This window comes from Seriola aureovittata, chromosome 12 (genome assembly GCF_021018895.1).
Source record: "Seriola aureovittata isolate HTS-2021-v1 ecotype China chromosome 12, ASM2101889v1, whole genome shotgun sequence".
Taxonomy (NCBI): domain Eukaryota; kingdom Metazoa; phylum Chordata; class Actinopteri; order Carangiformes; family Carangidae; genus Seriola; species Seriola aureovittata.
In genome coordinates, this window is record NC_079375.1 from 24,737,159 (window position 1) to 24,754,383 (window position 17,225).

At 41.7% G+C, this 17,225-nt stretch overlaps 1 protein-coding gene across 13 annotated transcripts in view; it reads right to left on the minus strand.

Annotated features, from left to right (window-relative positions):
* Positions 1-17,225, minus strand: part of ctnnd2b (catenin (cadherin-associated protein), delta 2b) — a 158,769-nt gene that overhangs the window by 4,562 nt on the left and 136,982 nt on the right. For 8 of the 13 annotated variants that reach the window (XM_056391246.1, XM_056391243.1, XM_056391251.1 and 5 more), the window contains 7 exons: positions 12,301-12,474; positions 11,312-11,462; positions 8,697-8,970; positions 6,398-6,491; positions 6,081-6,207; positions 1,745-1,873; positions 713-789 (listed from right to left, as the gene is read on the minus strand). In XM_056391246.1, coding sequence (XP_056247221.1) covers positions 713-789; positions 1,745-1,873; positions 6,081-6,207; positions 6,398-6,491; positions 8,697-8,970; positions 11,312-11,462; positions 12,301-12,474 — 1,026 coding nt within the window. The remainder of the gene's footprint in view (positions 1-712; positions 790-1,744; positions 1,874-6,080; positions 6,208-6,397; positions 6,492-8,696; positions 8,971-11,311; positions 11,463-12,300; positions 12,475-17,225) is intronic. The other 5 variants (XM_056391256.1, XM_056391247.1, XM_056391254.1 and 2 more) reach the window with 1 other exon arrangement.

Below are 17,225 nucleotides of genomic sequence, written 5' to 3' on the forward strand. Positions count from 1 at the left end.
TTACAACAAGACGGCTGGCTGACCAGATAGTGGTATCTATCAGTAGTGTCTATTAAATTACTGTGAAACCGCCACGTCGTAACCAGCCTCTGATGTCACTGCCAGATGGGGTGTTATGAAAAGCTTTTACTGCCAACAGTTTAGGACCAAATACCAGACCCAGAGAAAAACCCACTGCAGTATTCCAATAATGTTTAAATGGGGCTCTGTACAGGTTTATAGTTTACAGGTTTATAGTGACCTTTATAGACTTATATTTTTATAGTATCACTATTAAAACCTATACAATTCATATCAGACCTTTAAGTTTTGTTGTGCTATTTTATCTACATCCAGATGTGCAGCACTCGCTTCAGATATGAGTCATAAAGAGGCAAAAAGAGAGATTCGAAGGAGACATATTTCCTTAACACACGTAAAACTTCTAAGTTGAAATGTAATCATTAACATGCCTTTGTTGTTTTAAGTTCTTTCCTCTGTTTACATCTCCTTATTTTATTCTATGAATAATGCCCTCTTCTAGCAGTTGATGGTTTATCTATATGACAGCTGGGAGTAGTAATTCATCACATCAAGGAGGGGACTTCTTTGAGGATTAAAACTATGGTATTTCTGCCAGCAGTGCAACAAGAGAACACAACGTTAGCCAGATACAGTTTTGTTTTGTTTTAACAAGCTAACAATGCATAAGACAGGGAAGGACTTGTTGTACCTGATTATACTTCAGGTCGTCAGTAGGTGACACGTACGCTCCTCTGTGTAGTGTTGAAGACCCACCGGAGATTTGACCTACAGAGACAGTGAGGATCAGATGAACATGTGTTCTGAACCATTTATTCAGATATTAATGTAAAAGCGCAGGAGTGTGTGTGTGTGTGTGTGTGTATGTGTGGGGGTGTGTGCCAATAACAATGAGAATGATGATGCATGATGATTAGTGAAAGGCTCGTCTGCAAGGGAAACCCTCAGAAAACCAACAATAACAACAGCAACAAGATTAAAGCACTGTATTGATCAAAATGTCACATTATAGTGATCTCTATTTATGTTACGAGCTTGGCAAAACTCCTAGTGAGGGACCTCTTTGACCACACTTAATTGATTCTCAGTGGATATTTTTCAGACTTAAATCTTCAAGCACTGACCTACAGAGACGTATTTGGCTGTGTGAGGTTTGTGAATCTGATTTCCATTAGTTTGATTTCAACTGATTGTTTGTTAAATGAGTAAATTGACTTTTTCTCCAGAATATAGCATTTACAGTTTGTTCATATCAGTGACAAAAGCTGAACTTTAAACGCACACGGGACGTTCTTGTGGAGAAGACTTTCACATCTGTAATCTAAATATGAAGCTACCTCCCACAGCCGGTTAGCATAGCTTAGCGTAGAGACTGGAAACAGGGGGGACAGCTAGCCTGACTCTGTCTGAAAAGTAATAAAATCCACCTACTGGCCTTTCTTAAAGCTCGTGAATTAACTCGTTATATCCTTGTTTAAACTCATTAGAAAAAAAAGTGTGAAAACTGCAAGTTGTAGGTTTTGTTAAGAGGGGGTAACTAGCAGAGTAATTAGCGAGGACACCAGGAAACTACTGCCCCCCCAACCAAATACAAAACCTGCAAGAAAACAAATATTCATCAAAATGTTTAACCGTCTATTTAATATTTGTAAAAACCCACACAAAACATCAGTTTCAGGCGAGGGTGAGATTTAATGTCAGACATGCAGTACAGATTTCCTACTTGTCATCGCGTCCTTCCGGGATGTGTGCTCGCCCTTGTTGCCAAGGTAACTGGCATTGCCGGTTGACTCATAGTCTGCCTTCCTCTCCTTCAGCGCCATCATCTCCCTGGGGGAAGCTGGCGCGCTCGCTACACACGCACACACACACACACACACACACACACACACACACACACAAACACACGAAATGCCTTTACCCTTCAATCTACCATCAACACATTATCAATACACTTTGGATTGTTGAGGAGGAGACAGGAGCAGGAAGGACAAGCAGTCCTCCTACACCGGAGCCCTTTCAGAGGGGGGAGGACGGAGTGATTGGAAAATTGCACCTTTCTGAGCAGTTGAAGCTTCACATTTACCTGCCTGGCTCTCGACAAAAGAACAGTGCTCTTAGGGCTCCACTGCTTTCATTACATCCTCTAACCATCACCCAGGAATGAGTGAAAAACGGGGGCAACCGGGTGCTGTTTGTACTGTGACTCTGTGGGTGTGTGCCATTCTTTACAAATCCTTGTCTTTTTTTTTTGACTTTGGTGTGATTTCAAAGAGGTAAATACTGAGTCATCCCTCCTCCCCACATCTGCTTTAATCTTGTCTCTGTCTTCTCTTTCTCTTACTGTCTGACTGCGTGCCGCTCTCTCTCTCTCTCTCTCTCCACCTGCACTTACTACATGTACATATTTACGCCGCCTTAAACTCCCACCGGCCCATTACACCCTGCCTGTGTTTGCATTACTCATCCAAAAAATGCATACACCAGCAGTTGGGGATGAAATAAGACACGCTGGACTTAGATCTGGTTTGCCATGTCGGAGGAAACCCGCCCATTGTTTCTGTGCCATATGGTTCAGTAACGTTTTTCTCTAATATTCGACTCATTATCCACAGCCCTTCACACAGAAGCTGCTGGCTCTGATGCGGCCTGTCAAGCCTGTTTGTGCTGCTGCATCTGTGTCTTTGTTTCTCCTCAGTTACCCCGTCCGTTACAGCACAGTCAGCACAGATCCATAGGCTCGTTACTGCTCTGCTAATACCGTCTATTTTAATATCGGCACCTACACGACCAATTATCGTCTGCCTGCCGCTGCGGAAAACAGCTGTTGTAGGAATGCACACGGAGGCTTTTTACACACTTTCTTTAGTATGTGAAAATTTCCTTGGCAGTAAAATTAAACAAACGGCTCGGTGGACCATCTGTGACTGTGTGCACACTTGTAAACTGTGAAACAAAATTTAAAAAAAAAAAAGTGAAATCAGCTCCCAAACTACAGCATTTATCACTTGTCAGCTGACAGACTCATAAATCCAGTCCTGGTGATTTTTGTTGGTGGTCCATTAACCTTTTTAAATTCTCTCACATAAAGTAATTTCAAATTGGTTTGAATTATGTATTAGCGAGCGGCTACAGAGCAATATATCCAATGTAGGCTTCTAGCCATGATAGGTGTATGAGTGAAATAAACTAACGACGACTGAATGAATTGCCACAAGATTTTGTTCAGACTTTCAGACATTTGTTTTATCTGGATGGATCGCTATTCAAATTTTGGTAAATTCATGGTTTCAAGATGATAATTCCTAATGATTGCTGATCCATCAGGTCAAAATTTGAAATTTTGTTAATGACCCAATTAACATGCTAATGTTAGCATTTAGCTTAAAGCACTCACAGCCTCACAGAGTCACCAGCGTTAGAGACTCTTAGTCTTACAATTGATGTTATAGCCCCTTTCAGACGTGTGTGAATGTGACTTTTGTGTAAACATCACAACAGCCATCATCTGTATTATTAATGTGACTGTGACAGGAAGCAGAATCTTTCAGTCTGTTCCAAGTTCAACACCTGTACGACAAACTTCTACATACATACACGTCTTTCAGCAGCACGCAGGAAACCTGTTTAGTCAAAACGTTTTGTCCAGCTCATTGAAAGCTGAAATATCGTCACATATTTCATTTTAAAGTGTCTTTCCTCTGGCAGTGAGTAAACAATGAGGGCAAATACTAATCCGCTCGTTGTGCATCTTCTTGTGGATTGCTTTTGCAATTTCTCCTGAAACAGTAACAACAGGTTCTGACTCAATGTTTTATGTACAAGGGAAGTTTTCCACTGAAGGAAACATAGTAAGATTTTTCAGGCTAATTCTTACATACAGTATCAAGGTCACTCTCTCTACACCCCTGTTCCTGACATGGACAATAGTGGGATCATACCTTTACTCAATTATGCAATTATAAATTATTTTGAGTTGGTTTCAAAGAAAATGTTTTGTTCCATATTAAAACGTTAAGATTTGTCCAGCTGTGTGTCTGGGAGCTCACCGAGGAGCAGAGAATTAAATTATTGTATTTGGTTTGGACAACTGGTTTAAAGACGTGCAGCTTTAGACACTAATGAGAGCTTATGATTTAATTGTTCCCACCTTTTGGTTTTACTTTAAAACCATCACCGGGAGCAGGTAGAGGAGTTCCTCAGGGACTGACGTTGTCAACACGATGCTAGGAGCTTTGGTTGTTGACATGAGTTCGTGCTCTTTCTCTCAGAGGCACTTTAAGCCCGAAACATAATCAGCCTAACTGCCACAACTTGGTAGCTGAGCAGGCCCACATGGTGTTAATTAGCTGTAGTTTTCCTGACACCTCTACCTGTTCCTGATGAAGGTTTTAAAGTAAAACTGAAAGCTCGAAACAGCAAATGTGCGTCTGAGTAACTCTACTCTCATTTATTGCTTTTATATTTTAAAAGTCAGTGGACGTCTCACAGTTTTACAAGGTCCGTGCTGTCAGATTAATGTAAAAGCTACAGCGGCACAAAGTTAAGCATGCACACCATGCCTCACTAAGAGCACTGTAATAAATCTATTACATTATAATCTCTCGTCGCCTCTTAATAAGCCATTAAACATCATGAATGGGCGAGTGTAAAGTTGTTGAAGAGATTCTTCTTGGGTCAATCTGTCTATAAAAAACGACTGGGAAAAAGTGGTTAAAAAAACAACTTTTATAACCACATTAAGTAGCACTCCCTTCCTACACGTTCGATTTTCATTCGCCCCAGCTGCATGGATGAAATGTTGAACATCCAGTTAAGCAGTTTTCATAACGTCTTGTCATTCACTGCTCGTGCACTGTTGGCAGCAGAAATTCTCCATTAAATTATAAGAGACTGATTTACTGGGAGAGAAGAAGGGGCGAGCGTCTCTCACACCCAGGACGGTCATTAAGTAAAGCTTCAACAGCAAAATAAGGTTTATGATCCATCACTAATGCACCCAGTGTGAAAACAGAAAAACCTTCTTCCTTTATTTCTTTAAACTTTTCGACTGCCGATTCCTCTCGGTCACCAACGATAAAATATAACACTTCAGGGCGTCGGCATTTAAGTTTTTTTTCTAATCCATTAGCGAGCGGGTCAGAACATAATCAAAGGGTAATTTAAGAGATCGATTGATAAAGATGCAACTGGAATTTGCTTTGTTACTGTTCAAATGATTATTTTTTTTCATATCACACATCGCGTGTCTGCTATTTCGGAAGTCTGTCGAGCATGCAACAGAACATTTGGAACTTCCTGTCAGAACTTTTCAAAATAAAAAGCTCGCAATAGGTTGAAATAAAGCATTGCTGCTGCTGCTGCTGCAACAAAACTTTCTTTAGCTTTTATTTTGTATGCAAAATCGCTGTGCATTGACTACAGTCACTGATGTGACTGTTTGTGTCTGTCATTCTCTCTCAACATGGATTAAAGCATAATAATCATCTTCAGGTGAGGGTCGATTCTCTATTTGGACATTATAGCTCAATGTTGGAGTCACATTTTCCTTTTGGCCCACGGGGCGTCAGTCACCAACCTCTGATGTAGATCATATGCGACACATGTATGCATTAAAAATTAGTCTATTATCATCGTTGCCTTTGGTTTCACTGGATGTCATTATTGCCCCATCGTCAGTTTCACAAGCTTTTAAACGCAGCCAAGAATTATGCTCATGTGAGCCAACGTCGTTCTTCAGAGTTTTGGCATAGGTTTAGTAAAATTCAAGGATAGTGAACATCAGAGGACATCACCATCAGTCCAGAAATACTGAGGCCTTGCACGGCTCGTATTAGTCAAAGAATCATTTCAGCAATGCAAGGGCGGGAAACTGTTATAGGAGGTAGGGTGCAAGGATTTCACTTGACAGCAGAATTATTTGTCAGTAGCCGCCACAGTGTGAAGGTTAAAGAAGACTTAAGCTGTGGTGGAGAGGTGTTTGTTTGACTGGACTATATCCGATGGCAAGAATTATGGAGGACAAAAGGGAAAGACAGGAGAGTGGGAGGTAGACTCACCTGATCGATTGTTAGGTGAGGTCCGTACGGGAGAGATGGACGGAGTACGAGAGGAAGAATAAGGTCGCTGTCTGTCTCTCTCTATCGTGGAGGAAGAGCCGACGAAATGGTACTGAGAATATCCATCCTGAGGGAGAGAGGGAGAAGACAGGGACAGGAGAGGAAGAGATGAGAGGCGGTGTTGGGAATAATACACACTTTATATGCCTCGCTAATTTCCAGCTTCCAGTCCGTCAGTGATATTTACTGAAACATCAACGTGGATGAAATATTCAGTGTTTATCCAGCCGGAGCGCACTCAGCCATGTGGACTTTACCTTTTTGTAGAGGCTGCGGAGGTCTCTGTATTGCCACATGCTGTTCAGGACTTGAGATGCTGCTTTCACCACTTTGGGACTATGTCTAGGAATTCAGCAGAGAGAAAAGAACACATACAGTATAAAGCTTGACCGTCCTTTGTTTTGTGTTTGGGAGCTATGAAAAAAAAATATCACCATTCGTAATAACGAAGAAACAGACTTGCATAAAGCTACAAACACTAAACCTGGATGTAAGACATCAGCTCACTGTAACCTCCGAAGAGGAAAGACAACCTTCTTTATCTCCTTAAATATGGCACTTAAATTGTTCTGGGGCCAAATTGCATAATTGCTTGTTTGATTGATTGATTGGCCAATATTTCACTGTGGTGTCCTCCAGGGTTTGACTCAGCTGACTAATGGCTGTGGGTCTAATTGGCTCATATGGCCTTATCAGCGCCAAGGAAATTAAACTTTATTTCTTCAAGTCATTTTGGCGAACGTTATTGTTTTGGATTCTGTGATTGCAAACCCTGCCCTCACAGTGATAACAAAGCAGGAAACTTATTCTATCCATGGATTGATATTTTCAGTCTCTCCCTCAGAAATTGGTTTCAGCCCACGGTTCTTCATAGACCATGGGCGGAAATAAATGCAATATTTGGATGGAAGTCGAAACCAAATTTGGTATTTGTTATTCAGCCCTACATGTGCAGTAAAAAATGAGTGGTGAGGACCTGAACCTGAATGTATTTACAATATAAAACATTATTAACATTATGCGATTGATATGTAGCGTATCATTTTGTTGTGAAAATAGCTTTTTAAATTCAAGGTAATGACAAAACAGCCCAAAAGAAAATAGACAACTAGGTGCTAAAGCAACGATGCGGAGTTTACGGGTCTATTTGCAGGTGGTGGTGACTGAGCATCAGCCATCAAGACGTTTTAATACGCCCTCTGAGCAGCGTTACGTCTTCAGGGCAGACCGGAAGCTACAGTGAGTCGCTATCGGACAGTGGCGAGACGGGCCGGGGCTAGCTGGTTAGCGTGCTAACTTCAGTAGAAGAAAAGACGTGATAGGGACAAGAGTTAACGTTGACGTTACTTTCCACCTCTGGAGACAGATGTTGGTGAGTGAAGGGATAAAGTTTGACGCAACTTTTCTTCTAAACAACTGTTAATGCTAACATTAGCTAATGTAGCAATAGCAAAACTTGCAAATAGCTCCTTTACAGCTAGCTGGTGAGAAACTCATGGCTAGCTAGAGCTTTTGCATGTAGTGGAATTCATACAGTTTGGTGAGGTAAAGTGTAAATTCATTTATTACATTGGTTTTAGTATAAATATCATTATTACAGACAAAAACCTTCCAAAACAGGGACACATTTAATTCCTATGGACTGTAAATTGTAATGCCCCTACTTTAACACCGGCTGGTCAACCCTCCTGCTCTCTCCCCACGTTTCCTGTCGACTATCAAGTAAAACAAATGCTAAAATAAAAAGTGTAGGCGTGCTGGTAAACACGCTGTGGGAACACTGGGGAACTACCTGGCCGAGCTTCGTTTTGACTGTAGTGACTCACAGCTCCCAAACAAGCGGCGCACTGTCACCCTCCTCCTTCCTTCCCTCCGTCCTCACCCCTGTCTCTCTCTCTCTCTCTGCTGCATGATTTCTCCACCCTGTCACGACCGCAGCCACGTCCCATCCTTTTCTTATTCCACAGCCAATTTGCTTACGCGCTCCTCTTGGCCGACTCCACCAATTAGCCTCCATATATTCAGGCCTGAATATCTGTGTCTTAAATCCCCACATTTCGCCATGTGTCACACTGCTCTACCGTCTTGCTGTGTGTTAATGAGCGAAATAACCAAACGTATCCTTCTTCTACAACAGCATGCTGCCTGACTAGCATTAATGTGCAGAGGTGCGCATCTCAAATTCAACGTTAAATACACATAAATACACATTAATACACGTGAGATTTATTCAAAAGTCATTTGTATTGATTATATGTATGATTAGGTCCAATTACAGAGCTTACAATTCTGGTGATTACAGTTTAAATCTATTCTATTCTAGATCCTGGTTCAACTTTGACTGAATTCAGCGACTACGATGCAGAGTTAGTTTTTTAAACTACTTCAAGATGTACCTGCGGCTTTACATTTTTTTTCAGATATCCATTTAAAACTTTTTCTAATGCTTTGTGAATACAACATATTAACATAAGTGTTTCCTAAGGATGGCATCCCATGATTTCTATCTTCCTATAAACCCTCTTCCATCCGTCAACATCCTCCCATTCGGCTTACTTGTCTCCTTTGCTGCGGGCGATGCCGATGAGCTTCTCGATGCCGCCGGCGTCCCTCAGAGCCTTCGTGTTCTCCATGTTCTTGGTGATGACCTCGTGCAGCGCGCAGCAGATAGCCGTGATGGTGTCGTCCGACATGGTCTTCCCCACCAGGCCGCTGTTGTTGGCGCTGCCCCCGCCGCCGCCTCCTCCTCCTCCTCCTCCACCGCCGGTGCTGTTGTTGTTGTTGCTGCCTCCGGGCAAACGGTGCACCAGGTCCCTCATGGCGTATTTACCTGTGGGCATGGCAGGGGAGGAAGAGAGCGGAGGTGGGGTGGAAATAATGTAGGTTAAAGGGTTAGAGATGGAAAGGATGACAAAGGGTGGAAATGGGAATAAAAATAAAAACCGTTTGTGATGCCAATTGTGATCAGAATGTGTTTATTACGTGCGTTTAATCTAACGTGAATATATACAAAGCTACAACTGATTCACGCAAAGGAAAAGACGTGTGGCGCTGAACTTGAATTATAGTACAGATTAACTTTATATGATACTTTCTGTTGTTATACAGAATATAGTGAAGGTGGGAACGACTGCGGGCTGGTACAAAAACATATGCTCCCATGAGAGATAGTTCAGACATTAAAGTGACAGTTCAGGAGGCGTGGGCTTGTGTGAGGCACTTATCTATTGTCAGTGTGTTAGCTGCAGTAGATTCATATCAGTGCTCTCTACTGCCATAGATACTTAAAGATCCAAGATAATTTGATGTATGACAATAACTATAAATATAAATTTGGGATGATAGGTTAAAGGAAATTTAATCTACTCTCTTTTTAAAGAAAAAGCAAAAAATAAAAAAATAAAAGCCCTGACCGTCTTCCGTGCTCGGGAAGTAAAAACCCCAGCCTGGCTCTGCGGCTGTCACACAGCTGATGGAGACACGGCCACGTGATCCAACACCAACTGACTACATTTCCCATGACAGCTAAATACTGCTGTGAGGCAATCTTGTCCACTGTGCTCTCTGCCCCTCATTTCGATTGGGTCATCCCTCTGGGGTGGATGGAGGAGAAGGAGCACATCACGGCCCGCTGACAGTTCACGTCCACACTACACGCGCTTCCCTGCCGTGATAAAGCTGCTGGTGTACAAAGCACCGACTGCAGGTTCTGTCAATTAATACATGACGGCAAACTAATACTAGATATAATAATAACACTTATATGTTATTATGCACATTATGCCACTTCCCAAACTGTTGAAAAATGGTAATTTACTGCAGCGAGACAACTGTTGGCAGAAATGACTCAACACGTGTTGCAAGACGTGATTACATGAATAAACTTTAAACACGTTTGTGTGTTGAAATCACAACACGCTGTCAAATAAAAATTAAAAACTAGATCAGTGCCTCCGACTAATAAACACACTCACTCACTTCAACTTTCTTATTGACTTTCTCATTTTCAGCAATAAAAATAAACATAATTTTCTCTCCAGATCATCAAAGCAATTCACACTGATAAACTAGCTTATTACAGTGAGTTATCAAACATAATTTGGCCATGTAAGCAGCTTCATTTAACTATCGCCATACACTCACAGTATTGGCAATATTCACATGATTACAAACATACACGCAGTGAAAGTGAATCTCTCGATCTGGTTTGGTAACATTGCAGCAGTAAATCAACAGTTGTCTCACAGCGGACGCGTGTGTGCAGACAGTATTGGTATCTACTGCTGAAAGCTCTGCGGCCTCAGCTGCACAACATGCCGTGTGTCTCTTTACGCAATGTCATCGTGTTAACGCAACGCAAAGTGAGGACGGGACAGTGCGTCCTGTCAGAATATACATGCGTGTCCTGTGGCGGAGCGATACAAGACAAGGCATTACAACCTACATACTGCTATACACATGCATGGTTGCATTTTCTCACACACACACACACACACACACACACACACACACACACACACACACACAGCTTAGCTCAGAGCTTCGAGCATCAGACAAAGTGGAAGGAGGCATGCGGTTGTTGCTATGGGGACCAACAGAACAGGCACAAAACATCACTTGTCTCCAAAGGAAAATCAAGCGTCAAACGATCAGTCAGAGCGACGCTGCTATCTGCTCTAAGAAGGAAACTATCTGCACACAGAGGACGAAGCATTATAAAACCATTTATCTCTTTTTCTTTCATTGCAGACGAATCCACAAAAACCCACTGCCTGCGTGCCGTTCGTAACGGCAATAATCCTCTGCCCAAATGACATTTTAACAGCTGTGTTAAAAAAAAAAGAAAAAAAACACTGCTGAATGTGTCCACTTTAACAAGTCTCATATTATGCATTAAAGCAAGTGAGTAATTCTGCAAGTGGGTCAGGATAACTGCTCTTGATTTCAGTGCCATTATCTTCAATTAAGGCAGAATTAAGCACATTACTCCACTAGTCAAGAAAATAACACTCAACAAAATGCTTGAATAAAGTTGATTTGCTTTGGAAATTATGCAATAACCCACTGGAAGGCTATTTCTTCTGTCTTCTTTCTTTTGTCCCCCCAGACTGTGTGCGTGTCTCTTTGTGCGACTGCAGTGTTTTTTGTTTGCCTGTGAAGTAACTACTCACCGATGAGCTCCTTGTTCCTGATGTCCAGAGCCATGTTTCTGAGCGCGGTGGCCACGGCACACACCACCCGGTCGTTGTCTATCCTCAGCAGCTCCACCAGGATCGGGAGGCCCTTCTCTTTACGCACTGCGGCACGGATATACACCGACCACTGGGGCAGGAGAAAAGTTAGGGACAGAGAGATCAGCGATTTGTTTTGATGTGCTGTTATTCATGCATATTCCTTTTTTACTTATCATTGTTGTCCAGATTGATGCCCCTTTATTGATATTCATTTTCATTCATTTGACCTCAGAAGTCTCAGGATTAAGTCATCAGAACACATCCTCTGGAAACCATGAAAGTCTGCTTGAGATTTGGTGCTAATAAGTAGCTGTTGAGATAATGAACTGATGGTGGCAGTAGGAAGATTGATCATCCTCTGGGAACCATGACATCATTTGTTGTTATCATGTGAGCGACCTCTGCTGAGGCAGAACATGTGAACTGACTTAAAGCTCTGGAAACAGCAAGTATGATATCTTTTTGTTCGAATCCACTGATACAGTTTATGTAATGAGAACATTTTTTTTATTTCTGATTGTTAAGAGTTTTTGCCCAAAAGCTTGATAGTGTTCACATCCTGACTATCTTCAGATCAAAATCACTGATGCTGCAGTAATGATCTTATGGTCCTCCCGTATAATTCAAGCCATTATCTGTAACACACTGATGAAAATATAAAGCTTTTATCATATTTTCCTGACTTGAGTCTTTTAAATTTCATAACATAAAAGTGGTGATTTCAGAGAGATGTGTGCACTCACGCTTGAGGAAATTAAAAAGGGGCAGTAGGTGACGTTTTTCTATCCCACAGCACAACATTTTTTTTTGCCGCGTGCTGAAATTTCTCCCTCTAAAATACCTTCTGGCACCCACTGGAATTTCATCACACTTCTGCAGATGCCCTTTGGTATCACAATGACACAGCCACAGCACCGAGTCCTTACCTTCCAGCTGCCAGCAGCTAGGTTCTGCAGAGCCCCAGCTGCTCCCTCCAGGGTGTCTGGGTTGGAACACTCAGACAGCAGTGTGAGGTAGGGCTTGACGATGGTGGGGTGCCATAACATCTGGATGCCTTTCGGGGGCTCCGCCAAGTCTGGAAACGGGCCGACGCCGTCCCACTGCGGAAGATGAGACGTGATTCAAGATAGGAGAGCACTTTGAGTTCTGCGTGAGGCGGGGTTTGACAGTGGTGGCGTGCCAGCACGGTCCCCTCAGGCAAGAGCAGGAAGAGGAGCGAGAGAGAAGGTTTACTATTCATGAGCAGCGTATAAATAAGCTGGCATTCATCTATTTGTGCATTTTGTTTCTCTATCTCCTCTGTAATTGAAATCTGACATTTTCTCCTGCATTGATGGTGCAGACACACACACACACACACACACACACATACTATACATCAATTACAGCTGTGAAAATCCTGGCTCCTGAATACTGGAGATTTCTTAGTCAACCTGCAACGTAATTTATTCATAATTCTGATCAGTGGCACTGAAGAGTGACAACAGTGTATTGATGAGTTTAGTTGCTGTCCTGGACCTGATATGAGATATTTTGTTATAAACATCCCCCTTCCTTTTGGAGATATGAAGAGCGCTGCACATTAAAACTAAAATATAACAGAAGATCACTGCTGTTCATCCGGGACGGCAGACTGGCGGTGGCCAATAACTCAGTATTAATTTAATGAACTTTTAAATTAATCATAGATCATAATTAATTAACATTAATTAACATTAATTATTCTTATCAAGCTGGAATTTAGTTATTGAGGTTTTTGTTTTATATTTTTGTCTGGTTGATTTGAACATTTTTTATTTCACACAATTCACACACATTTCCTGTTATGTGTTATAAATTGATGCCAGAAAATATTTATTTGTTTATTTATATAAATAATTAGGCATGAAGCTAGCCTCTGTCTTGCTTGTTCAAGTAAACTATGCAGTGAAACAAAGCTACATTAGTCTGATGTTACATTTTCCTTTATCATACTTACAGTGATAACATTTACTAGCTCTACATGAACAATATTACTTCTGTATTTCAGCATATTTCAGAGCCCTTTACAGGATTCTAGTTCAGCCTGAAACATTAAAACGTCAACAACCCGACGAAGCTAACATTAGCTTATTTAGCTAGCTAGCTACAGCTGTTAAAGTTAAACTACTGACAAGTTTCAGCTGGAAAAACTGATGGAAGCTGGCTAGAAATCACCATCTGAAATCAAGACCAATTGGTTTTAAAGAAACTGTGAATTTTGAGCAGTAAATCAGATATTTTTATCGCTGTAAACTGCAAATGAAAGGCTACACAGGAATAGCAACAGGGAGGAGGGGCGGTTAGCAAACCTTTTACACAACATATGACAACATCCAAACAAAAGTGGTTTTCCTGCACATAGTAGCTATTGTGGAATATTTATGTTATAGTATTGTATTTTTGTTCAGCTGTACACCTGTCTTCTTTTACACTTTGTTCTGTGCTCTGTCCACAGGTGTGTTCTTGTTGTTGATGCTCCCTCTTGTCATTACATAATTTCATCTGACGTTTGTTTTGTATAGAAAAACATATCACCTCCCGTCCTCCTTCCATCTGCAATGACATAATCCCACATGGCATCTGTCGAGGCGCTGCGATTTCTCCAACACACTGCATTTAAATTAAATCTCGTTTTTTGTTCAATCATTGTCTTCCTTTGATTCCCTGTTGGTCTTTGATCTTATTAGTCTACTACTTCCTCTTTTCCCTCTCTTTTCTATCCTCCACTTTACCCCAATTTCCCTCTCCTCTCCTCTCCTCTAATTACCCCACATTTGATGGAGTTTTGCCCTCTCCAACAAGCTCCCCAATCTCCACTTCATGGTAATCACCCACAGCTGCACTGGAGTGGAGACAGACAGATAGAGGGGTTACGTATTATTATCATAGAGAGGTTATGATTTGTCCTTTTTTATTTTCTGATCCCAGGGTTACTTCTTAGATCCCTCCTCCCCCCTCTGGTTCTGCCTGGATACACAAAAAGTTTGTTGAGGTTTCGCTCGACAAATGGAAGTTAAAGGCCGGGTTCATCACTACCATTTTTTAAAAAACATCTCCTTTCTCTGTCTTTGGAAGAAATGAAAGAGAGAGAGAGAGAAAAACCCCCCCCCAAAAAAACCAGCATGCAGGGCTAATGAGCAATTCACCCCGATCCCCCCGGAAGTGTTGGGTTTTCAATCCCCACAGCTTCACTAGAAGTTGTAAAAGACGTCTTCCACTCAACCAGAATGCGATGCTGATTGCTTATTAGCATGACAAGAGGTTAGATCCTACTCCAAGGAAGCCGCTCGGTTTCTGCCAATTCTTCCAACTAAAGGAGCGCTCATTTTCTTAACTAAAGGCAGGATGAAACTCTGCCTGTTGGCAACAGATGGACACAGCACAGGAAATCAGCTCGGTGTTTCCGAGTCTGAGCGCAGGTAGTCATGGTACAGGAAGTGAAAATCAGTTTAATCTGCAGGTAAAGCCATAATCTCCTGCTGCTTCCGCTGCTGTGTAATAAATAACATAATATCTTGTGCTGATAACTTCGTCACGTCATCAAGCCTTTTCTTGATATATGTAATTGTGGGGTGATGGACGTGACCCTAAATAATCCAGGTGGTACGTGAATGTCAGTGGCTCAATATCAAAGAAAACTGCATTCATAAATATTCATTTGAGACTAGAACCATGTGTGAACTGAGCAAAAGTTTTTAAACTGGAAACCTCACAGAGCTCCGTTAAAGGATGAGATACTGAATCTCACATTTAACAAGTGATACCTGCTGTTAGACAAGACAGATAACAGGATGATATGAGTGAAAACACACACTGGGAGGGATAGTGTCTTTGTTAACTTCATAAAATACACACAAGCTAAAATGGTGTTTTATACAATATCTATATATAAATATCAATATATACTAATGTTCTTATGTTTGAATACGGCAAACGCCTCATACATTATACACTTAGTGAGTAAATGAAGATTTTACGTGGTCATTAAAATCATATTAGATCATATAATGTTGTGAAATGAAAGGGAACATAAAAAGAGGGAGAGAAATTTTAGTCATTAGTTTTTGTCAATAAAAACTAATGACATTTTTAGTCTCGTTTTCATCAGGGAAATTTTAGTCTAATTTTTCTCATGCGATTTTAATTGTTACGTCTTCCGATCATTTTGAAGCGACAGCTGTTGCCATCTTTGTTTTTCGTCACCATGACAACCACCACAGAACCACCCCCCTCTGCTCCTCATCACTCACATGCCGACGCCACTCCCGTGTTCCCTTAAAAACTTGTTACATAACATCTGGCTTCAGCGTCAGATGACGTCAGTGAACAGCCAGAGGAAGGTGACGGCCGTCGCTACTCCTGGAACTTACTCACACCTTCTGATAGCAACATGAAAAAGACAGCTGACTGAAAATAACGTAGGTAAATTCAGCCTATAAATCTATTCGTCTTATACAACAGTAGTGCAGCAGGTCAAGCAGCTAAATCCAGAAATATACTGTGTGATTAGTTTTTATTCTTTGACCAAAAAAAATGTAATAAAATTTGTCTTAGTTCTTGTTTTCAAAGGTTCATCATCATCCACAGAGAGCGTCCACCTCTGTATCTGGCTGTCCCTTCTTGTTGATGTCTCTTCTGATGAGAGCCGCTCCAGACTCTGCCTCGTCTCTCACGGCCCCTGCAGCTTTCAGGCGTGTGAAGCTTTGAGACAGTAATTTACAAGCTCAGCTCTGAATCGACATACAGCGGCTACACTGCTGCGCAACAAAACTAGTTCGTTTCCCGAGGGATCTGTGTCCATGCGTTGTTTTCTTTTTACCCACAGTGACAGTGACGTTGTGAGTCCGTCTGTCTGATCTTTGTCTGTGTGAAAGCGTCACAACCTGCGAGATACAGCCACGAAACTTTACAGGTGTGTAGCTGAGATCAGTGGTAATAGCTACATTATTAAATGACTCCGGGCTCGGACTCCCGGGTCAGACTGTGGACGTGTCACGGCCGATGGTCTGCAGTTCCTCCGGTCTGAGCTCGCTCGTAAAGGAGGGTCCGCTTGTGATGCAAACTTTTTCAGTCGAGTCGAAAACATTTCAACTTACCCGAATTTGTGCTGCTCACAGCAAACCTGCATCCACTCACTTCTTTTTTGAGCCCTCATCATTGCAGAACACATTTACTTTAGTGCAAATGCTGAGTTTTGGAATAAAGGTATCTCTCAAAACCACAGTCTTGCTCCTTGAATATGTCTGAGGGAGCTCAGGGGATATATAGTGTAAATAAATACATATTTTTGTGGAGGCAAGCAGAGGACAGCAGCCTTCAGCTCAGACCGAACCAATCATCAGCTTTCCTGCATCACAGGACTGTTTAGAGCAGAATTTATTTTCAGTCCGATCAAACCAGAATCACTGATACTGATACCGATAATTTGTATTATTAAGAGTGGCTTATGTACTTTCAGGCAGGGGGAGAGCAGCGTCATGATTTATGAGGTCTATGTATCATCAGATGGCTAATGTTTAATACATTTCAATGACCAATTAATGATTTGGCAAAAGTTAGCAATCATTTTAAGGAGTTGCGAGAATTTATAAGAAGAACAGCAGTGACAGTTTTTCTCTGAAATGAGTCCAACATAGAAAAACAGAGAAGTGTGGACTGGTATCAATCCTTCTGAGGCTGGAATTGAGCTTCAAAAATGAGACGTAGCATCGATATTTTCAGGATCAATTCGCCCACCTCTGCGCAGTGGAAGTTACAGTAATTCGATGGTAGTTTCTGAACCCCCCGCCCTCCCCCGCTCAAACAAGAAACCCGGTGAATCTCCAGTAAC